The sequence below is a fragment of the Oreochromis aureus genome, linkage group 19 (genome assembly GCF_013358895.1).
Source record: "Oreochromis aureus strain Israel breed Guangdong linkage group 19, ZZ_aureus, whole genome shotgun sequence".
Taxonomy (NCBI): Eukaryota; Metazoa; Chordata; class Actinopteri; order Cichliformes; family Cichlidae; genus Oreochromis; species Oreochromis aureus.
Genome location: NC_052960.1, coordinates 28,244,842 through 28,269,579, shown reverse-complemented (window position 1 = coordinate 28,269,579; position 24,738 = coordinate 28,244,842). Strand labels below are relative to the sequence as shown.

The 24,738-nt window shown below is 41.5% G+C and overlaps 1 protein-coding gene across 1 annotated transcript in view; it reads left to right on the top strand.

The window, feature by feature from the left end:
- dicer1 (dicer 1, ribonuclease type III) overlaps positions 1–24,043 on the top strand; it is a 31,711-nt gene extending 7,668 nt beyond the window's left edge. Inside the window, exons 11-29 of the mRNA XM_031740371.2 lie at positions 163–405; positions 526–680; positions 1,163–1,295; positions 1,428–1,503; positions 1,585–1,724; positions 3,697–3,876; positions 3,986–4,199; positions 4,289–4,442; positions 4,554–4,736; positions 4,885–4,990; positions 5,610–5,785; positions 6,241–7,000; positions 7,478–7,630; positions 9,973–10,608; positions 11,662–11,920; positions 12,013–12,281; positions 13,322–13,484; positions 13,686–13,761; positions 17,929–24,043. Of these exons, the coding sequence (XP_031596231.2) occupies positions 163–405; positions 526–680; positions 1,163–1,295; positions 1,428–1,503; positions 1,585–1,724; positions 3,697–3,876; positions 3,986–4,199; positions 4,289–4,442; positions 4,554–4,736; positions 4,885–4,990; positions 5,610–5,785; positions 6,241–7,000; positions 7,478–7,630; positions 9,973–10,608; positions 11,662–11,920; positions 12,013–12,281; positions 13,322–13,484; positions 13,686–13,761; positions 17,929–18,094 (4,242 nt within the window). The 3' untranslated portion in view covers positions 18,095–24,043. The remainder of the gene's footprint in view (positions 1–162; positions 406–525; positions 681–1,162; positions 1,296–1,427; positions 1,504–1,584; positions 1,725–3,696; positions 3,877–3,985; positions 4,200–4,288; positions 4,443–4,553; positions 4,737–4,884; positions 4,991–5,609; positions 5,786–6,240; positions 7,001–7,477; positions 7,631–9,972; positions 10,609–11,661; positions 11,921–12,012; positions 12,282–13,321; positions 13,485–13,685; positions 13,762–17,928) is intronic.
- The last annotated feature ends 695 nt before the right edge of the window (positions 24,044–24,738 follow it).

The following is a 24,738-nucleotide window of genomic DNA, read 5'->3' as shown; positions in this document are numbered from 1 at the left end:
TAAGATAACTACAGAAAGAAATCATGCTGAATATAAAAGAAAACTTGGATTTTGAAAATGAACAGTAGAGAGATATGTGGATACTGTGTTAAATGCTTGGTTGTTTTGTTGTTCATCACTTCCTGAACCCTGAACTCAGGACCCTTTTTTCTTCTCTGACAGGTTCTTCGCAAATTCCGGGCTCATGAAACTAACCTTCTGATTGCCACCAGCATCGTTGAGGAAGGCGTAGATATTCCAAAATGTAACTTGGTGGTGCGGTTTGACTTGCCTACGGAGTACAGGTCCTACGTCCAGTCCAAAGGCAGAGCTAGGGCACCCGTCTCCAACTACATCATGCTGGCTGACACTGGGAGGACCAAAGCCTTTGAAGAAGATCTCAGTACCTACAAGGCCATAGAAAAAGTAATGTTTTCTCTTTATCTGACAAGACTGAGATGCTTAGTCTGTTAATGGATTGTAAGTGTGTTAGACCTGGGATTTGTTGGGAAAGGAACAAAGATGACCTCATTTTCTCTCAAACAGATATTAAGGAATAAGTGCTCCAAGTCAGTGGAGGTGAGTGAGTTTGAAGTGGAACAGGTGATGGATGATGACAACATCCTACCACCGTATGTTCTGCGGTCTGAGGATGGAGGTCCTCGAGTCACCATCAACACGGCCATCGGACACATTAACAGGTGTGCTTTCTGATTTTCAGAATGTGTTTATTTCCAGCTCAAATACTTTATTATTGATCGAGACTGCCAGTTGCTCCAAACAGCCTCTTTCTGTGTGCCACTTTAAATCCATGTGAACTGCTGCCTACATTGTTTCTGCTTGCATGGAGCCAACATATACATTATACTGCTGCTTCTTTTTCTCTCATTCATCGTTTTACATGTCAGTAGAGCTGAAAACAGTACAGCATTCCGAGTCCAGTGTTTGTGAGCAGTGAGAGTGTCAGACACACACACAGTCCTACCACCGCCACATCAGCACTAAGTTTGTAATAAACAGATGGGGTGTGTGTGTGTGTCTTTCATTCATGATTCCTGGGTACAAGTGCTCGTGGCAAAAAACAGTAAAGCACTTTGAGATGTCAGTAAGAACCAGCAGAGCTCTTAATGTATCAAAATATTGCCATAAATATTTGAAAAGGTCTTTCTGTCCTGGTGTTCAGGTATTGTGCTCGGCTGCCCAGCGACCCATTCACTCACCTAGCACCAAAATGTAAAACCGTAGAGATGGGGGATGGATATTTCCAGTCTACACTCTACTTGCCTATAAACTCCCCTCTGCGAGTTCCTGTCAAGGTAAGGAAGGCTGTTATATTTTTTAAAATTGCCAGTGTAAACATTTTGACGTGCTTCTGTTACTTATATTTCTAAAGAATGATTGATATTTTGACTTGCACCTACTTTATTGATGTGATTGAAATTTTACAGGGTCCAGTGATGAATTGTGCCAGACTGGCAGAGAAAGCGGTTGCACTAGTATGCTGTGAGAAACTCCACAAAATAGGTAAAACCACAATAACAATCTTGCGGACTGATCTTGTTTTTTTTGTCTCTATTGCTTCATCTTTTGCCTTTTCCTTCTTAGGTGAACTGGATGATCACCTGATGCCCGTGGGAAAGGAGACGGTAAAATACGAGGAGGAACTTGATCTTCACGATGAGGAGGAGACCAGTGTCCCAGGCCGGCCTGGTTCTACCAAGAGAAGGCAGTGCTACCCCAAAGCCGTACGTCATGCTCATTACAACAAGAGTTCAGTGATAACCCAGAGCAAAAGTTAACGTGCTGGAAAATGGAGGCAGTGAAAGCTGCAGTCTCACTTTAGTAGAGCAAGCATTAGATACAGGGAGAGGACGGCTGAACCAGTTTACAGACTGTTTTTGAAGTAATTCATCTGCAAATATCTGATGTAATATGGGGGGTGGGAGGGTCAACTGGCTGTATCCAAACTCTCATCAAGTCAAGTCATCTTTGTTTATATAGCACATTTAAAGGACATCAAGTGTCAGCCAAAGTGATGAACAGAGGGATAATATAATCAAATAAAAAGAATTCAAATAGATAAGATGAAAACATTATAGAAAACATTGTAAGACATCCAAATATGTTTGTAAAAATATGTGTACCTACAAATATGCACATAGATATACAGAAGTGTACACACAAGCACACATACGGGAACATAAAATACGTATATACATGTACACATGCAAACATCATCAAATGAGATAAAAGACCAGAATAGCTAAAACAGAATAAAAGTGATCTGAAGGCCTTAGAAAATAGGTAGGTCTTCAGAATTGATTTGAAGATTTCCAAGGAGGAAGAGGATTTTATAAAAGAGGGAAGACTGTTCCAGAGTCTCGGGGCGGCAATGGAGAAAGCCCTGTCACATCTAGATTTTAACTGGGAGCGTGGAACTAATAAATCCATCTGACTGGAGGAGCGCAGAGTTCGAGTGGGTAGGTGCAGGCTAGGGAGATCTGAAATGTAACCTGGAGCCAAGCCATGGAGAGCTTTAAAAACAAATAATAAAACCTTAAAATCAATTCTATATTTAATTGGCAGCCAATGTAAAGATGCGAGTATTGGAGTAATACTCTCTCTTTCTGTTACCCGTCAGGAGCCTTGTGGCTGCATTTTGAACAAGTTGCAGGCGGGTCAGGCTTGAGTGACAGACGCCTAAATAGAGAGAGTTACAGTAGTCAAGACGTGATGATATGAAGGCATGGACAACAGTTTCCAGATCTTTAGATGACAGGATATTTTTGAGTTTAGCTCCTGAGTTGGGTGAAGGGGGGGGAAAAAAAAAAAAAAAAGTAACCTTGCTATCTAGCACCATTAAGTAAAAGCGTTGACATCTACAGCACTGTGCTCCCCTCATTTCTTTGTATTCTGCTTCCTTTAAAGTAGGGTTTAGCAGTAGTACTCTAGGCTTCTTTAAGGTCTCTCACAGTTTTTCCTCAGACACTGGCTGCTTTCTTACTTCTTGTCAGTCCAGTCTCAATGCCTGACCATTTTCAGAGCCAAGTTCAGCCATTTTAACACTGACTTTTACATTAGCTAAGACTCAATTTTAAATTGTATCTTTAAACGCTTTACTAGCGGTCTGTTGCTAAAGCACATAATTTGCTTTATCTTTAACTATGAAAATACTAAAGATGGCACAATGAACCAGCATTAAATGATTCCCAAAGATCTATTAGCTGTAAACTTAACAAAATATGACATGGTGTCCTTTGAAAAAGGAAGGAAACTGGACAAGTGGAGGTCAACAGAAGTAGCAGGCCTAGAAAAACTAATCTACAGCAGATGAACGGTATCTGAATGTCACGGTCTTAAGACAAGGAAGAAATCCAGCAATGATGTGACATGGAATGGGAGGGATGCATGGTGCCATCAGCTGATCATCTGTTGTTCACTGAAATCCCATCAGAGGTTGTCTCAGTGGAAGGGTGGCTGTCAAGAAGCCATTCTGAAGACTGTGGTATGCCACATTACACAAGAACTGGACTGAAAATCAGTGGAAATGGCTTTGATTGAATGTACAGTATATACAGAGGAGGACAGGAGTGTGCAGCCATCCGTAAAACACACTGGAGGCTCTGTCATAATTTGGTGCATTTCATCCAGTGTGGTTGGAGGTCTCGTCATACAGTACTGTGCAAAAATCTTGCGTCCCTTCTCTGTCATCTCCAGATACCGGAGTGTCTGTGTGACTGTTATGCAGTACCGGAGCAGAGCTACTACCTGTATGTGATTGGGATGGTGCTCACCACTCCCCTCCCAGATGAGCTTAATTTCCGTAGAAGAAAGCTCTACCCGCCAGAGGACACCACCAGGTGCTTCGGCATACTGACTGCCAAACCCATACCTCGAGTATGTTGCTTCCGCACATTTGAGTACCTCAGTGCTTCACAATATTCTTCAGCATTTATTCTGTAGATGTGTTATACGTGTCAAAATGAGCAGCTGTGCTTTGATCCAGATTCCCCATTTCCCGGTGTACACTCGCTCTGGTGAGGTGACCATCTCCATCGAGTTGCAGAAGTCTGGCTTCACGCTCACCACTGCCCAGCTCGACCTCATCACTCGTCTCCACCAGTACATTTTCTCCCATATTCTCCGCCTGGAGAAACCTGCACTGGAGTTCATGCCCACAATGGCTGACTCTGCTTACTGTGTTCTACCTCTGAATGTTGGTGAGTGCTCAGTTCAGTGTGCAAATTCATTTCCACCTGTGTTAAAATGTTCGTTAACCATCTTTCCTTCTCTCATTTGGCTTCTTCAGTTGGAGACTCCAACACACTAGATATGGATTTTAAGTTTATGGAGGACATTGAGAAGTCTGAGGCCCGCACTGGCATTCCTACTACTCAGTACACCAAGCAGAACCCCTTCACCTTTAAGCTGGAGGACTACCAGGATGCTGTCATCATTCCAAGGTAGTGGAACGTCACGTGTCTGTACTGGATTGACTTTGTGTGAACGTGTCAGCTGTACGAAGTATACGCTGAGCCAAACTATGTGATAATGGCCTCGCTGCTACTTTCCAGGTATCGCAACTTCGACCAGCCTCATCGCTTCTATGTCGCTGATGTGTACACAGACTTGACGCCACTCAGCAAGTTTCCTTCGCCAGAGTATGAGACTTTCGCTGAGTACTACAAAACAAAGTACAACCTGGACTTGTCTAACCTTAACCAGCCACTCCTGGATGTAGACCACACCTCCTCTAGGTCAGTGGCGCTCTTATCCATGTTTAATACTCTCTATATATGTGTGTGTGTGTGTGTGTGTATGAATGTATGAATGAATGAATGAATGAATGACATAGGGAGAGAAATGTTAATGTTCAGTTTTTCCAACTCTCATGTCCCGTTGCAGACTAAACCTGTTAACCCCTCGACACCTAAACCAGAAGGGCAAAGCCCTGCCACTCAGCAGTGCAGAGAAGAGGAAGGCAAAGTGGGAGAGTCTACAGAACAAACAGGTACTCGCTGCCTCTGTTAGATTGTAGGGTGAGGAGATATCCATCAGTGTAGGAAACCAAGTATAATTTTGTGTGTAAAGGGACATGGGACATGCTCATATTTCATTGCTGTGTATTTTTAAAGAAGGTTTCTAGCTATCACTTTACTGCTGGTTATTACAGTGGTCCTGTGTTTACGTCCACTGGTAGGCTGGAGCCTTTCTGTGTAGACTGGGCATGTTCTCCCTGTATCTGTGTGCGGTGTGTCCGGGTGCTCGGGCTTCCTTCCACAGTCCAGAGACTGGTTCTGAATTGGCTGTGGGGTAAACGCTCGTCTTTCTGGCTCCAGCCCCACTGTGAATTTCAACTGCAAAAGAGGATGGATGGATTGATGTTGCTGATGATAATTATTATTATTGTTTTATTATTACTGATTTATATAACCTTTTATATTATAGAATACTGTTCCCATTGATGCAGCATTTAATATGACATGATCATGTGTGTGGACAGTGGCAGAGTTGATGGTGATCTGTTAGCTTTCAGGAATTGTTAGACCAGTGAGTGTCAGAGACAAAGTCTTGATGTGAGTTGCTGTTTATTCTGACAATCCCAGTCTCATGTGCTTTGTGTTTATCAGATCCTGGTTCCAGAACTGTGTGCCATCCACCCTATTCCAGCCTCCCTGTGGAGAAAAGCAGTGTGTCTGCCCAGCATTCTTTACCGCCTACACTGCCTGTTGACTGCTGAGGAGCTCAGAGCTCAGACAGCTAGTGAGGCTGGAGTGGGAGTCCAGACCCTCCCCCCTGACTTCAGGTTGCTGTTACATACACAATAGAATAACAGATTTCTGCATCACACTTTCCAAAAGACTTCTTTCCTGCTGACTCAGACACAAACACAATTAAAACTGTTCATAGGAGTGCAAGTGTAGTAAATGGGTCACTGTGGGTTAGACTGTAAAGCCTTTTGAGTTGTTAGACTAGAATAGGACTATATAACTGTTGGTGTCCTCAAATTGCACATTTTTTCCTATTGCACACTAAAACAAGTTGATTGCGTGATAAAGTTGTTAGAGTGCTGATGTGCGTGGCAAATATCAAAGTAACATCCACATGAATGGCCAGACCAAAGTTTCCCATTGGGACTTGATGAGTTAGTGTTAATGTCTGATCTTAGTTAAGAAAACCAAATCTTCTCTTTTAGGATTTCTTGTTTGTGAATAACTTGTGTGTGCGCATGCTAACATGTAGATGCTCTGTATGTGGCAGATATCCAAACCTGGACTTTGGCTGGAAAAGGTCTATTGACAGCAAAACCTTCATATCCTGCCCTGAGTCCTGCAGCGAGGAAGGTGCCAGTCACTGTAAGCACCAAGAGACTATAAGCCCTGATCCCAGTTCTCTAATGCTTCCCAGTGGTGAGCACTCTTCCATGCCTGAGCAGGAGGACTTCAAAGCTTTAGATTCTGAAGAAGTCCCCTGCACCAGGAACCTAACTAATGGCACTGCCTTCGTTGCTAGCTGTGATGATGGCAACCAAAATGAGCACCTTCCCCAATGTGACAATTGCCAATGCTCCCAGCTCAGCTTTGCTAAGCTGCAGAGCTCCAAATCAGTACAAAGCACTACCTCAGTTCTTGTGCAGCCCCCTCACACCTTGAAGAAGCCCAACTCCAGTCCTCCACAGCCTAGTGATGAATGTACATCGGGGAGGACTTCAGACCACACAAAAAAAGCTACCTCAGTCTGCAGCCAAGCAGCCACGAGTCCCAACACTCCCACAGCACCTTCTGGTGTCTGTGCTGATCCCCAGCATGGATCCCACGCAGCAAACTCACCCAAGAACTTGGGGCCCAACCCTGGTCTCATCCTGCAGGCCCTGACCCTGTCTAATGCCAGCGACGGCTTCAACCTGGAGCGTCTGGAGATGCTCGGCGACTCTTTCCTGAAGCATGCCATTACTACATACCTGTTCTGTACCTACCCTGATGCTCACGAAGGACGTCTCAGCTACATGCGCAGCAAGAAGGTGAGAGGCATGTTATTTCTCTGAACCACGGAGGGTTTCCCAGGGTAACGCTGTGGCAGTAGTAAGGTACAGGCTGTGCATGTGTGTACACAGTTGTGTGATTGCGTAAGGACATGCACTCACGCCTTTTTAAAATAAATTCGTAAATGATCCCTTAAACACTTGGTAACACTATATAATGCAATGCAGCCCGGCTAAGTACAGTACTGCCCTTGAAAATGTACAGAGTCCCAAATGCAAATTAGCACATCACATCAGACACACTTTGTGTCATTTGCCTTGTTGTAGAAAGCTATGAATTACAAAATGACTTGGATGAATTAGCAATTGGTCTGTCCATTAGTGTCATTTGGGAACAGCTGCAAACCTGCTTAAGAACTCATCTTTGCACTAATATGTCCTGGCTTGGCTAATGTCATAGTGTCCGTTAAGACAAGATGACTTCATTGTGTTACTCACACTCTGCCTGATGTCCAGGTGAGTAACTGTAACCTGTACCGTCTGGGAAAGAAGAAAGGGCTTCCTAGCAGAATGGTGGTGTCCATCTTCGACCCTCCAGTTAACTGGCTGCCTCCTGGATATGTGGTCAACCAGGACAAGAGCAGCACCGACAGACTTAATTCAGAGGAGGTCAGTGGATTACTGCACTCTACACTCTCTTTTTTTCTCTTTGTTGTGTTGTAGTTGATTAGCGTGTTCACTGGGGCATCCGTTCATTTCAAAGGGTGTTTCACGTAATGCTGATGTCGGGGCAGTGGAGGGCAGACTTTCTCCATGTTTTGCAACTCGTGGCAACATTGTGTGCTTGCATCTCGAACAGGTCTGAACTCTCATCTGAACTCCTGCAGCTCAGATAATGTTTTTCACAATGAAGGTTAAAAACCAAAATCCTTAGACACAGTCTTTTATACAACACTTGAGGAAAACGGCTTGAAATAAAACACAGTTAATGGTCAGATGTGAGCTAAAAAGGAATGACCTAAAACAGAAAGGACTGAAATCTTTTCCTTTTAGATAATAACCTTCAGTGAATCAGACCATATGCCCATACATCCAGTCATTGAACATTTTAAGGAGATCCATTTTTGAAGTGATGATGATACATACCATAAAATTAGAAGATGCTCACCTGACAGTTTGTTCATGGTTCGTGTGATGGTAGCTTTCTATATACTTTTCATCCCTGGCATCCCTTTTCATCATCCACATATGGAGGTAGGAAATTACACAATGCTGTATAGTCTTTGCTACAGCTTGTACCAATAATCTATGAAAGTCTGTTGCTAAAAGAACAGGCCAAAGACAAATCAAAGTTTATGCTGAACTGAAAGTAACCTGGTGCCCCACATGATCTTAATTAGGCACATTATGTGCATCAACAATTCTTAAAAGTTGCATAACAAACGAGATGGACTAATGCTGTGTGAATGCAGGAAATACCCAGAGTGCTGAAAACAGGCCTGCAATACTGTGTTTTTGTTGAATGATATACTGTCCCAGAAATGACTACAGGAAAATGTACAACAGAAATAAATTACAATAAAACTAATGCTTAACAATAAAAGGCAGTAAAACACAGAGACGAGCTCACTTTCTAATTTAGTTCAGATAGCAGTCTTCTGTGTTTTTACAGAAACATCCACAATATGGAGCAAGACACAGTTGCTATGCACAATTAGACTTTTATTAAGATTTTAGTTATGTTTTTTGATAATCCTTAGGGCATATCGTCTGTTATTGGCAATGTGTATTCTATACAGTGGCTTGCAAAAGTATTCGAACTTTTCCACATTTTGTCACATTACAGCCACAAACATGAATCAATTTTATTGGAATTCCACGTGAAAGACCAATACAAAGTGGTGTACACATGAGAAGTGGAACGAAAATCATACATGATTCCAAACATTTTTTACAAATAAATAACTGCAAAGTGGGGTGGGAAAGTTCAAGGGGGCCGAATACTTTTGCAAGCCACTGTATATGCATACTTCAGTAAACACACATTAAACTTAGGTTATGAATGACAGCTCACATACTTAAACTAAAGTTGCATTTTGAATAATTTCGCCTCTGGAAATTGATAAGAATTGAGCAGTTCTGATTACGTTATTGTTGATTGGTTATCGATTTGATTCCTTATCGATTCTTCTTGGCTCCACAGCATATCAATGAGATTACATTCATGCTAATTTATCGCAGGCTGTGTGCTCAGATGTTTGGAGGTGTTTCTTCTCTTTGTTGTGATCAGTGTTGGAGTTATTATTTTTAAAAATAATAATGTATTAGATACATGACACAGAACAATTTTCTTAAACCTAATGCAGTACATTACGTAATTATTCCCAGGAGAAAGTAATTTGTGCTGAAGAGACTTCAGTGATTCTACTATAGGTAGAAATGGAGCCTGACTGTCCATCAGTTTGTTTTCTGTTCAGGCTCAAGCTACTGCACTCAGTTTTAAGATCCCTCTGAGTTCTTGGCCAGCTTGGTGTTAGCAGGCTTTTTGTGCAGATGCTTGCAAAGAGTCAAAGTTGTGTTAGCAGTATAATCCCATTGTTTCTGTCCTAGATGCAGTTTCCACTTTACCATCGCAATAAAAAGTAAAAGTCATGTCCTTATCCACGCACTATTTTCCTCCTCCAGCACAGAAACTGAAATCAGCTGATTGCAGTGAAAATGGAATTGATAAGCAGAAACATTAGACATGCAGCTAACGATTACCGCAAAAGGGTTCTCAAACGATGGTTTCCCATCCCTGCTGTAATGCTTAACTTGCGTAAGGCAGTCCATTGATGTGACTGCATGCATTCAGGTGTGCTGTGTTTAAAGTGGCGTCTAAATTTGACTCCATCCCAACTAATAAGATTGCTGTCATGCAGTGAATGTCTAAGAGGGGAAAAACCTCCAACAGGAATGCCTGCAAACAATGTGGTGTGTCATAACTTTCTTTCATTTTTTTTCTCATCCAGGCCAAAGAGGAGCTTTTGGCTAACGGGAGATCTGGACACGAATATGATGAGGATGATGATGAGGGCGAGGATGTAGATGAAGATGGCGAGCTGATGCTGAAAGATGAGCCAAAAGATGAAGTGAACATGGAGGATGATCTTGAGTATTACAAGGAGCACATCCGCTTCATTGACAACATGTTGCTGGGATCTGGAGCATTTGGGAAGAAGATCTCATTGAGTGGGTTCCCTCCCAATCTTACTCCAGCTTCAGGCTCCTCACCAGCTATGGAATCTCCGTATGATTGGAAAACCCCCAAGAAGCCCCCCCATCCAACCGCAGCTCATTACCCCACAGAGCAGGTGCCCAGTGGGCCCTCACCTGAGGAGTTTGACTACAGCTCGTGGGATGCAATGTGCTACCTGGACCCCAGCAAGGCCGGCGAGGAGGATGACTTTGTGGTAGGCTTTTGGAATCCATCGGAAGAGAACTGTGGCACTGAGCTCGGTAAGCAGTCCATATCCTACGACCTGCATACAGAGCAGTGCATCGCAGACAAGAGCATCGCTGACTGTGTCGAGGCTCTGCTAGGTTGCTACCTGACCAGCTGTGGAGAGAGAGCTGCACAAATGTTCCTGTGTTCATTGGGCCTCAAGGTGAGCTCAGACCACCACACTATTCTGTCAGAATGCATCGCAATGCAGAGAAAAAAATGAAGACACACGAAAATGAATACATTGAGAATCCTAATAAAACCATGTGTCCTTTTGATGAGCATAAACATGATGTGGAATATTTCCTGCTACTGCTTCACCGACAGGTTTTTATTGTAACATCTAACTATAAAAGCTGAGACTGAAGAAGTCACTTGTATGAGTGACGAAACGTTTCTCCCATCAAACGCTACGTCCAGATGAACAGATTCAACTTTTGGAGATCTAACTATAAAAGAGTTTCCCATTTTTGAAGAGCGCACTTTTTCCTTCGCATGTTTGTTCTTTCAGACTTGTTTAGCATTTGCAGAGAACCTGAGTAGTACAAAGTGAAAACCACAGATCAAAGTGGCTTCTTCAAATTTAGATTTCACTTTTGTGACAGTGGAAAGTGGCAAATACTTTGTTACTGTGTTGTTTAATAGCCATAGAAAAACTGATAAACCTGGGCCTGAACCTAATACATCAATTAAAATATTGATTTTGATACATTTTAACAGCTTTCAGAACAAACGTTTTATTACTGTTCACTGTTCTGCTGTTGGCCTCAGCTTTACAACACGCTTCACCTGAAACTAAAAACACACTGCTGGTCTTATATCTTCCTGACTCAGTTCAAATAAATAGTTGATTATATTTGATAATATTTTTATATTAATTATAAATCATTCAGATACATGTCAGTTACTGAACATGCCAATTAGGAGATTGCAAACTTAAGTAAGCTCCTCCGCCTGCCTCCTAACATGGAGGTTTTGTGGAGTTTGAGTGACATGTATTGTTCAGGAGAATATTGCAACGACTGATGTTAATTTTTGTGATGCATAACGCATTAACCGCGCTAAGGTGTTGATGCAGTGCAGCCCCACTCACAGGGTGATCCGCGGTAACTCGCTAACGGAGATTTGCCGTGTTAATGCGGTTATGGCGTTAACATAATTTTAACGAGATTAACGCTGACAGCACTAATTAATTTCTTTTTTAAAATGCCAACAGGTTTTACCATTGGAGAGAGGGACACTGACTGGAGCAGTGGCACAGGTTCACACTCATACTCAAGTTGCAGACCTGTGTTACGGCTGGCTCAAGATCCCACCCCGCTGCATGCTGGACCATCCAGATGCAGAACGAACTCTCAACCACCTCATATCTGGCTTTGAGAACTTTGAAAAAAAGATCAACTACACTTTTAAGAACAAGGCTTATCTCCTGCAAGCCTTCACTCACGCTTCCTACCATTATAACACCATTACAGGTCAGTCTACCTTATGCTTTACTGACTTTGTCCTATATTCTTACTTGTGTGTCTCTAGTTGACAAATCTGTGCTTCTTTCACTTTTTCTCAGATTGTTACCAGCGGCTGGAGTTTCTTGGCGATGCAATTCTAGACTACCTCATAACAAAGCACCTTTACGAAGACCCACGGCAGCACTCTCCTGGAGTACTGACTGACCTGCGCTCAGCGCTCGTCAACAACACCATCTTTGCCTCTCTGGCTGTTAAATACGATTATCACAAGTACTTCAAGGCCATCTCGCCAGAGCTTTTCCACGTCATCGATGACTTTGTGCAGTTTCAGCTGGAGAAGAATGAAATGCAAGGCATGGACTCTGAGGTGAGTCCTGTTTCTCTGAAGAATGCGGCTATTATCGGTTCTGCGGGAACAAGCCTAATATTTGTTGTTGTAGCTTCGCCCTCTGAAATAATAGAGCGTTCGAGAACAGCTCGCCACGAATAACAAGGCTGTCAGCTTTTATGAAACTGTTTTCATATTCCAACGTTTGGGTTTCATTCGTCTGCAAAAGGCTAGTTTGGCACCTAAATCTCCTTTCATTGTGCTTAAGTACTTTTATGCCCTAGGGGACAGCAGGCATATAAACAAGAACGCATTTATAAAAATAAAAAAAGAGAGAGAGAAATTAAGCAATAACTCGCACACTCTTTCCTACCATAGCCATTGGCCTAATCCTTTCTAAATGTTTCTGCTGAGCACCCTAAGCTGAACAATAAAAGAACCTAGGGGGTCAGATCAGACTGAAAAAGCTGTAAAAGCAGTGGCGAAATGACTTAATGTGAGTTGGCAACGCAAATCACAGACAACTTTACAGGAAAGTCACTCACAATGTCCCCATTAAACAGAAGAAGATTAGGCTGATAGCATATACTAACCTAGAGTTAACATGCGGTGGCTGTAGCTCAGGTGGTAGAGCAGGTCACCTACTTAATTGGAAGGCTTTATAGCTCGATCCCCATCTGCTCCAGTCTGCTTGGGCAAGATGCTAACCTGTCCGGTGCATCCATCGGACATAAATGCAATGTTGTTGCATGTGAATGTTACAGAGCATAGAAAAAAGTGTTTGTGCAAATGGGTGAATGAGAAAAGTTGTGTAAAGCTCTTTGAGTGCTCAGAGTAGAAAAGTACTATATAAGAAGCTTCAGACTTGGAACAGTACTGGACTCTTAACTAGGATCGGGTTATAGACAGGTTGCACTGATGGTAACACAGAGTACAGATAGATATTGGGAAGGAAAAACTCCCTTTTAACAGGAAGGAACCTATGACAGAAAGGGGCTCAGGGAGGGGCAGCTGTAACTGGTTGGGGGTGTTACAGCTGTCAGTGTGTCACGGACAGCTTTGTTGTTTTTTGTCCCCAGCTGCGGCGCTCCGAAGAAGACGAAGAGAAGGAGGAGGACATTGAAGTCCCTAAGGCCATGGGAGATATCTTTGAGTCGCTAGCTGGAGCAATTTACATGGACAGCAGGATGTCATTGGAGACTGTGTGGCAAGTGTATTATCCAATGATGAGGCCACTTATAGGTGAGAAAGAGTGAAAGCATGTTTCTCTATTTATTTCTGTGTTTCTTGTTTATCCTCCGTGATTGATGGGCAGTGCATGCAGAGAGCTTGAATGACTGCAAACATTCATGATAATTTGCCACTTCTGTGGTTGTGTCAATTGAATCGTCATGATACCATCTCTTTCTACCTCACCAATCTTCATCCCCTCACCAATTACAGAGAAATTCTCTGCCAATGTGCCACGCTCTCCTGTGAGAGAGCTGCTCGAGATGGAACCAGAAACTGCAAAGTTCAGGTAGGACATGAAGAACACAGCTCTGACACACAGTTGCTGCTTCGTTACGCTGACTGTACATACAGGGGCAAAGGTGCAGTGCTTAACAAATGTGTTAGGCCATCTGTGATTTAAAAACAAGGAAACACAATTATTTTGTGTCTTTCAAAAGGATGTTTAAAAATCATCACACATTAATCAAGCAAAAATATTCCACCACTAAAAGTAGTTTTTCTGTTCATGAATATATGTAAATAACAGCTTTACTACGCAGTACAAGTACAAATTTATAGATAACAAAATAATTATACTTTCTTTAATTGTGGATCAACTATTTAATAAACATAAGAAAGGATTTTGTGGATGCTATTAACTCAGGGCAGCTGAACTTAGTAGTATTAAACTTTTGGACGGTGTGTAATTAGCATAATGACCAAAATATAAAAGGTAGACTGATCATACTGGACTAACACTGGTCTCTGACATCTTGCTCATGCAAAACTCCATCTCTGGAAAGATGTCTGTTCTTGCATGTATTTCCTGTTTTAGATTGCCTCATATATTTTTAACCCTTTAAAGCCAAGCATATCATATTTGAAACATGAGTTTTTGTGAGTTTGTGAGACTTCTACATCATCAGCGTGACTTTTCTTTACCTTTAAAAATGATATAAATTGCATGACAAATGTGAGTGACTAAATTGCAAAAATATAGCTTATGTAACAAATGTGATACAAATTAAAACTCATATATGCAGATTCAAATTTGATATTTTTTTTAATATATTTTGTCTAAAGCTTCAACAAACACTCAGTTATCAAAAAATTAAAGACTTCTGGCAGTTATTTCATGGTTCATTTTTTAAAGGGTTAAACCTCTATATGATCACCTTTTTCCTATCTTTTTGAATCATTATTATTGTTATTGTTGTTATTATTATTATCATTATTATTATCATTATTATTATTATTAGGGCCCGAGCACTAAAAGTGCGAAGGCCCTATTGTATCTGCTCCGTTCATTATTATTATTATTATTATTATTATTATTATTATTGTTATTATTTTGGCAAATGAATTGGCCTTTTGAGGGCCTAAACATGCTCAAAAACTCATGAAATTTTGCACACGCGTCAGGTCTGGTGAAAATTTACGTATTTTAATGTCCTCAGACATGGCCAGGCAATATTGGCTCAGTAGCGCCACCTACAAAAATGAAAAACGCGAGCCCCTGGTGTTGGTGTGACCTACATGTATGAATGTCGGTACACATATCTAACGTTAGGAGACGCACAAAAAAGTCTGTTATGGCCATGTCCTAAACACAACAGGAAGTCCGCCATTTGGACGTGAAGGTGACATTTTGGCTCTAATTTTGCCATTTCCATGCCTCGAACTTTTTCGAACTCCTTGGGATTTGGTTGTATAAGCTTCATATTTGGTCAGTGTCAACTACACACCTGGGCCATGTTAAATTGCAGAGCTTTTGAGTTTTTCACAATACGGTGAGGCCGTGGCGCCATGGCGAATTTCGATGACTCGCCATGAAAATCTTATTGCCTCTCATTCTGTCATACATTGTCCCATCTGGACCAAAGAGCACATGATAAGGCTCCACCCCTGAACATATTTCAACTGCCATATTTGACATCAGGGACAGCGCCACCTAGTGGGAACAGGAAATGTCATGTTTTACACTTTGGGGTACAGTATTGTGATGGGTGACATCTGCAGCCTCAAATTTCTCCAGGAAAGCCTTAAGGAGTTGGTCTTGGGTTACAATGAAAACTGTGACTTTTCACGAAAGGGTGGTACCCCGGCAGCATGACGAACTTTGATGTCTCGCCATGAAGAAACAAATTAGTATAACTCAATGAAATCCAGTCTGATCAGTACCAGACTTTACAGGCATGATGACACACCTGCCCTGAAAAGATCGATATGCCCATTGTCAGGAATACGCAGAGCGCCACCTAGTGGGAACAGGAAATGTCACGTCTTATATTTTGATATATTGATTTTCACGGGTTCAGCAGGGCCACCTCAAAAGCGGTGAATATTAACATCAGTCCCTCATGATGCTTCAGTGAGAAAATTGTGAGTTTAAACCAGGGTTTTAATAGTTTTCCAATTTTCATTAGTTTTTATTTTTATTTAGTTTTGACTTCAGATTTTCAATTTTATATTAGTTTTAATTAGTTTTTACCAATTGTTTGCTAGTTTAGTATTTATTTTTTTGAAAATCCTTAGTTTCAGTTTAGTTTTGATTAGTTTCAGTTATAGTTTTAGTTGTGTTTGCAATAATTAAGTGTAACAAAATCCCAGTTTCATCATATCAGTCATGCTCTTCTGCTTATCCTTGGGTATGTTGCTATTCCAGCTACCATACCCTGCACCCTGGACAGGTCGCCTGTCTGTCACAGGGCTAACACGCAGAGACAGACAACTCACATTCCCACCTATGGGTTCTTTAAATAAATAAATAAATAAATAAATAAATTAGGGCAGATGAACAACCATTGATACCAGGCAACTATAAAATGTATATCTTGGCCGCAATGAGACTATTAACTTTTGCAGCACTGGGTGTTCGTAATTTTGGTTCAAGTGAATTGATAAACCTTTTGAAGGCAATTGACTCACACAGTTATGTAGATAACCCAGTCCTGTTGTCTCGGGATGCATCACGCTGCCTTGCCTGGTGTTAGCTTCTGTTTCTGGGGATGAGGGTTGAGTGTGCTCCCTTACCTTCTCCAGGTAAGCTAGGTTAGCCTTCTTGTGTGGGCTTTTCAAGTGCACTTTAAGGTTTGTGGCATTTTTTCCCTTTAGAAATGTCCCTCATAATTTGTCCCTTTCCACTACAAGACACTTGCTTTATCCAAAACACAGTCATATTCAAAGTAATCCCAAATTGGTAGCTGGCGCTTTTTCCAGACTTTTCCTGACATGATTCTGCGCGTGGACGGAGCACCAACACAGACGACTCGACTAACGTACTGCCACCTGCTGGCATAATGAGACACAGCAAGAAAAAAACCTGGAAACTAAACTTCATTTTCACCCTTGACTATTGTATGACACGCACACATCAACGAAAACTAAGCATATTTTTGCTATAAATTCAGTTAATTTTAGTTAGTTTTGTGAACACTCATTACAGTTTTAGTTAGTTTTCCTTTTTTCGTTTTTATTTTTATTTCCGTTAACGAAAATGTTTTTTCACTTCTAGTTTTCGTTATTTCGTTAGTTTTAGTTAACGATAATAACCTTGGTTTAAACTCAATGGCGCACCCTGGTGGCAAGGCGGTTCACCATGAAAGAGGAAGTGGCTTTTGAGGGGCTTGGAAATCTTGAAAACTCTTGAAATTTGGCCCACACCTCCAATGTGATGAAGGCTTTCTTTCTTGTGATCATTTTTCATGTAAAATTGCAAAATCGCTCCATAGCGCCCCCTACAAAATTTCAAAACATCAGCCCCTGCTCTGTGTTTCATCTATGAGTCTGAAACCTGGTAAGCTTGTGTAAGTTATCAAGATGTACAAAAAAGTCTCTTGAAACAATATTCCAAATCCAACAGGAAGTCAGCCATTTTAAAATTAAAGTGTAATTTTGGCGACATTTTCACCTCTTATCAGGCCTCGTACTTTGACGAACTCCTCCAATGGATTTCATCAGAACGACATGATCTCAAGTTTATGGAATCTAAAGACCTTTGTAATGTTAAATTGCGAAGTTTTTTATGCTCAGCGAAACGGAGTGGTCATGGCGGCACGTGGAGTTTCAATCACTCGCCAAAAAGCAGTAATCTGCTGTCACTTAAAAACACACTGTCCAATCTCTCCCAAACGTCGCAGGCATGAGTCGAGAGTCAAGCTCGAAAATATTTGGTATGTGATTTGTCAGTAATGGTTAGAGTGCCACCTAGTGGGACGACTATAATCATCATTGAACGAGATGAAATTTTAGCTTGTGGTTCTACGCATGAATTCCATTGAAGTGACATCAGATCGGAAATGCTGGGTGTAGGTGTTGGATGTGGCTCGATGCGCTGGGGTGCGAGGGCCCTCTTAACGCTGCTTGGAGCTTTAATTTCTTATTGGACTTGCAATATTCAACTTGAATACTGAAAGAATGCTGGTATATTTCTCAGAATAACAGTTGTGCCCTGTTTCCGCTCCTGTCTTTGCAGCCCTGCAGAAAGGACATATGATGGGAAAGTCCGCGTGACAGTGGAGGTCGTTGGAAAGGGCAAGTTTAAAGGTGTTGGCCGCAGCTACCGGATTGCCAAGTCGGCGGCGGCGCGACGAGCTCTGCGCAGCCTCAAAGCCAATCAACCTCAGGTTCAAAACAATTGAGCTCTCTTACTGAGCTGTCAGCATTAGCACCTAAGTTACCGAAGCCGACAGAGCAACGTCGGCTTCCGAACACAGCGTGATACTAGCCCTGTATCTTTAGCCTGTGATGGCACAACAACGGCACCCAGGGAACACTGTGTGCAGACACAACAATTGAAGAAGACTGATATCACAGCCGATTTCACATGAGATATTCTACCTTTCTTCTTTTTTTCTTCTTTTTTTTGCGCAAACACAATCTTTACTTTTCCTCTCTGCTTTGTGTAATCATGAGTGCTTTATTAACGTTTAGCAAAGTGTTTATAAAAAAAAAAAGGTCAGGTCACAGTGTCAATTCCCCACTGTTCTTTTTGTCGTCATCTGTTTTTAACCTTGTGTCAGTGAGATGAGGCTTACGCTTATTGTGTAGTATTAGATTGTACATAGTTCAATCAGAGGTGTATGTAGGAAGAAAAGAAAACGCTAAACTCCTCAGCCTGTGCACTAGTGCCAGTCAGTTTTAAAGCGGTTTGTAAAACGCTAACGGCAGACGTGGCTAACAGATACCACTGGAGCAAACACCTGGTGGGATTTCTGTCTAATCTGTCTTGAAATGTATTCTTGATCAGTTTTGCACTTATTCCATTAGGATCTGTTATTTTGAGAATGGTGTGGTCAGATTGACACCAAAATCATATACGTAGCAAAGTATATAAATATATATGAAATGCATCAATGATATTATTGGCCTTAGATGCTAAGGCTCACCGTCATCCTGCAAAACGGATAGGAATTACAACATTCCCAGTTACTGTAATTTAAACTAGTTTCTAACCGCACTTGAGGTTGCATGTTCTTGTAGCTTATGTATAAACCGAGACAACTGGATGGCTTCTATAAATGTTTCAAGTCTACGGCTATATGTAGTGCGAGAGCCAGATGAGATGTTTAAGGCATTATCTCGGCGATTTGGTTTTAGCAATGCCAAGAGGTGATGGAGTCGACTTGGTCAGTCTTGCGCAATAGATGTCTTTCCACAGCAAATCATCCAGTTTTGATACGAGGAAAAAAGAGAGACATATCACCCGTTCAATATGCTGCAGAATTTTCTATGAATTGGATACTCGTGTGTGACACGGAATCTTTTCAGACAGTCTTTGTGAACAAGACCAATTCATTTCAACAGTGTTCCTCACATCCCTTACCTACCAAAGCTATAGTAGATGTGACACTATGAGAATGAAGTCAGTTCCTGAGGGTAAGGATACCAGCCTTGTCTGTGGTTTTTGCTTCTTGCTAAATGTCTCCTCCTCCCCCTCATAAATAAGCCCTTTTCACTTGAATACCTCAGTTAATTGCATGCATTTTCTTGTCTTTGTTTTTCTTTTTTGTTTGGTGCTATTTTTTTTTGTATTAAGCTTGAACTTCTCATCTTTTTGCACTGTAACTATAATACCTCTTTATTTGACCTCCTTTTTTCCCTTTTTTTTTTCTTTTTTAAACTGTTTAGTTTGGTGGTCCTGTTTGTTTGCTATAGAGCTGTAAAGGAGAGCTGTGTGGTCGACTCTTCTTCCCTCTCATACTTGAGGCACTTGATGATTTTTAGAGGGCGGGGATAGGAATTGTTTTCTCTGCACATAAATTAGTTTCATCATCTATTCATTTCAAACAATTTAGAGTGTCTTTTTCAATTCAGGGGTAAAACAGACGATTGATTGATCACATGAGGATACATGCTTGTAGAGGTAATCGGATTGCACTCTTAAATTTGCTCCAAAACATAGGCGGTGAAAATACTTGACTTAACTCTTCAATTCTGTCTTCATAAATAAGGGTTGGAGACTTTTACCTGTGTGACACCTGAACTGTTAGTATAGCGATCTGAAATCTAATCGGTCACAAAATCCTCCACACAGGTCTTCTACCTCAAAGGACCGTCCTCTCAGTGTTCATTTCTGCACGAGACTGCAGTTCAGTTCAGTGCACTCTGACAGCGCCGTCTACATCAGATCTTCAGTATACAATAAGCCAATCTCCAATTCCATCATAATGATTTGCGTCGCTTGTCTTGAATCAAAGATGTGACTCAGATCTTAGTGCCTTCTGTGGGAGGAAACCAGCATGTGCACGGACTGGATCGCAGGCCCTGCTCGTATCTGACGTTAACATGGATATTCGGCGTTCTGAGTGGACAGCCCACTTCACTCCTGTCATTAGAATGCATCTCGTGGGTGTTGTGGTGCAGAGTACCACTCATGATTGGCTCTCAGTCATCCACTCTGTATGTAAATATGTGCCTGCCTCAACACCATTTTCAACAACCACATGCCAGATCCTGCACGGGTACACTTTCCAAACCCGCGTTTGCCCCTGCTCGGACGGCTCGGTCATTCCCTGTAGTCGTCTCTAGGTCAAATCCAGATAACTTGCCATGTATGGGCTATGGACAGTGTTAGCTATGATACTTGGCCAAGATGGGTCATTGTTTAGAGTGGGCCTGTGGAAAGTGACTTGGGGAACACTGAAAAGAAAAATGCCTGGTGAAAGCAGTTAGCTGCAGGATTGGATTTTTGGCCTGGAGTTTTCTTTTGTTTTGTTTTACTGGCAGGTTACCAGTCAGTGGAGTAGCCTCCCGAGTAGCGTACACAGGATGTTCAGCGACACACTGAATACACAAATCCACATGAATGTATATGTTCTTGCTTTTGATCTAAACTCCCTAATTAAACTGAAGATTATTCCTAAATAAATCATGTCACTGATTGGCTCCAGTGTCCTTGGCTGATTGAAGACCCACTGCAGACATTTTCTAACTCTGACCTGTGCTAAGTGTTACTAGAAAAAAACATAAACCTGAGAGCTCAGAACAGGGCCTTCCCTCTGATTGGTTACCTGAAAGGGTTTCGATCAGCAATAGAGGGCAGAAGTATTCTGTGTTAGAAACACCCAAACGAAGTTCAGACTGATAGCTGCTGCAGTACAGTAGTTTTGAATCTGTCGGAAGAAGGGCACAAATCCCAAATTTCTGCTGACCCGTTTGTTGCACCAACTGGTCCTGGTTTCTTTTTCCCAGATTTCCGTTCACTTCCTTTGGTCCTGCAGAATGTGAAACTTTGCAACACTTCAGTCCACCTTTTTACAGCTTATCACCGTCAGAGTGCAATCTGTTATTATTTCTCAAGCAGGCAGAGTGGAACTATGAAAACCAGGCTGTGATTTCTCATTCCCCCATTAGAGACACTGTGGGCTGTCAGTTTCACCCTGCCACTCCTCAGTCTGTAGTAAACACACAGAGCTGAACACACTAATCATCAGTGAGACTCTGGGAGGGACGGAAGAGGGATTATTTAAAAAAGAAAAAATGTGAATCGCTCACGGTGCCACACCCACTGTATTTTGTGTGACCGACAGAAAACGAGGATCACGAATAATCTCGTCAGCCACGTGTGGCATCTGTCTCGAACAGCCGTTTCAGATGGAGACGAAGAAGTGTGTGGGAGTGCTGAAATAAAGGTAGCCCTGGATTATTTTGAGTGGACAATGTATTCTTCTACTGGCAAAGGTTTTTGTTTTTGGGGTTTTTTTTTCTTTTTGTACATGTAGCACAATTGAGCATTGCACTTGGGCGCCATACTTTACCTCATGTCAAAGTGTGAAAGGGACTGAACAATGGAGGAAAAAGCAGTGTGTGTATATATGATGCCATGTTAAGGACTAACTTGTGGTTCAGGCTTTGCTGCTGTCTCCGTTGCTGGTGTTACACAAATCTATGTTTAAAATGAGAGAATGAGATGATTGGAGAGGAAAGATAAAAACGTGCCTGCAGGCTCTCACCTGACAAATACACTGTAAGAAGAATCTCTGTAATTGGGGCTAAAATGTCTGGATGTCATGTGTCAGATATCCTGCCTTAAATGTGTTTGGAAATGAATTGTGAAGTCCAACTGACACTTTGAATTGAATTCTGCTTTGTCACAAAATGCAAACTAGCCCACTACAGGAGGAGAAATGAGGCTGGCACGTGTAATCAAACTTCCAGCCTTTTGAGAACCTAAAGGAAAAATCTACTCATGCTCATGAGATGCGGCTCACATGAGTACGTCTGCTCTTCAAGTGTAGGCTGAAAGTGGTCTGTCATTCGTACGAATTGGACCATAAACTGTTTACATTTGATTGTCTGTGATCTTCTGTGAATTCTTTGCCTGTAAAACTATTGCTCAACTTCGCTGTGGATGTAATTAGAATGTTTTGACACCAATCACGAAAAAAGCAACACTTTGAAGTCAAACTAGATAGATTACTGTAGTAACACTGTTTGGTCTTCAAGTTGGGATTTATCAGAACACCTTCAGCATCAGCAGCAGTCTTCTTTCTGCAGCTGCTGTAAACAAGCAAACACTGCACTTCTTGGTCCTTTGTGCAAACTTCAACAGTTACTATGGAGACGCTGAACTGGGTCTCCTCCAGTAGGTCAAAGTATCTAGCCCCGTATGCAGCCTTGTGTCCACAGCTCACTCTGTAATTTTCCCTTTCATTGATCTGACTACATAAAGTCTGCAGAAACAACAAATGGTCCTTTTCAAGGTAGAGTAGAGCCTAACCAAAATGGCAAACTTTCAGTACTGATATATTAACTGATATTGGCTATGTGTGCTAATGTATGCAGTACCATTGTGTACTGTGGATTTGACAAACTGTGATTATGTCATTTCTCAATTACATCAAGCGTTCCTGAACTGTAGTGCTCCTAAAACAATACATTGTCTCAATACTACTTTATTTAGAATTTAATTTGCGAGCTTAGACTAATGGATCTGACACCTGATTACAGTGTCAATGATTTTTAAGTCTCGGCGAGGTGTGTGCAGTTTAACAAATAGGGAAGATAATGTGTGCTGTTATATTTTTAGTGTGGGGTGGGAGACCTAGCAGAACTCACTCTGTAGTTTATTAGACATGGGAATGGAAAGTTCATGCTGATGATTTGTGAAAACTCCAATCCAATAGTGTCCATAGTACTGTGTTCAGTAGTCCTACATGAACATCCCAGAACATCAGAGTGGTATGCACTTTGGTGGAATCATTCAGCTGAGCCGAGTTTTCAAAGGGGCAGACCAATGAATTTAGCCCCCCCCCAAAAAAAAAAAAAAATCAGCTGAATAAAGTGACAGCAGTAGAAGTCCTTTAATGTTTATGGTGTTGAAGGTGGACTTGGACTCACTACGGTGTGCTCATGTTTGTATTTGTATTTTAGGACCTTACAGCAGATATCAGTGGGTACTGTGGTGAATAGTATGACAATCTTGGGAAATGGTTAAGGTTTTCTAAAATGCTTAATTACAATCAAGTTTCCAAAGTGTTTAAGTTTTCTGTGAATGAGTGTCAGAAAATTCTTTTTTTTTTTTTTTTTACATCCACCGTGACATCAGAGTTTCAAATGTTTTTATGTTGGGCAGGCACTAGATCTCGATGTCAGGTCGGCTATCTGCATTTGTCTGATTGACTGACTGTAAATTTGTAAAGCAAATGTCACCGTATCCAGCATTATTGGTGTTTTTTTTTTTTTTTTAAAGTGGGTTTTTCCTTCAAGGATCAAATATGGAGTGTAAGAAAACCAACATTGCTTTGTTAAATGTTAAACAGTGAAAAGTGGGGTAAAGAGAGAACTCATGGCAGCAAGAAATTGGTCTCATGAAGCCAGCATGGAACATCCTGTTCACCATGCGGCAGAACACCAGCAGAATGGAGCTACACAGATCGAGTGAACTGTTATCAGTATGAGGAATTATGGGCCATCACAACCTGCAGCAAATATATTTAAGGGACTTTGGAATAGAACTCAATCATACTGTAATACCGTGCTGCAGTGGTTTGCGGTCTGCACCTTATGGATCACAAATACCTTTAATTCCCCCCATGTTTTTATAATTGTAGCCCGTTATATCTACAATAAAAATAATGGTATGGTCATTCTGTTTTTTCTGTGGAGCTCTTTTTTTCCATCAAGTGGACCCTACACAGCATCTTGGTTGAGTATGTTGATGTTTCAAGCTACAATTAATTAGCAACCAGTTACACTATCACCACCAAATGTTCTGTTGATGGTAGGGACGGCTACTGTAGCCAAACTAGACTGTGGATTTGAATAGTTTGACATTAGCAGTTGAATATATTGGTCAAATCCCTATTTTCTTTTTGTCTGTAATGAATTTATAACTGTGTAGAGAGCCTTTCCGCTTTCTTCATGAAGCATAATGGTGAGGCAGTCCTTTCACAAACTTCTCCAAATGTTGCAGCAGTTAGCCTTGCTGCTCTCCCACAGCCCACTTGCAAAGCAATATAATATTCTACAAAGTTGATTCTGTTCATCTGGACCTATCATTTTGTCACTCATCCAAGTGACTTCTTCAGTCTACAATCATTGGTCTCAGCTGACTCCAGGTTTCCCCAACCTTATAAACGGTACATTGCACACTGACTGAAACCACTGAATGAATAATGGGCTGCGAGGTCAATTTCTTGATCATTAATATGCAAATTGTCATGACTATTGATCTCACAGCCTCATTCAGTTACTCAAACAGAGTTAGTTTTCCCCCAGATGTGAGGTATGCTGTATATGCCATCTTTTTATTCTGATAAAAGTTCTGAAACTAGAGTTCATT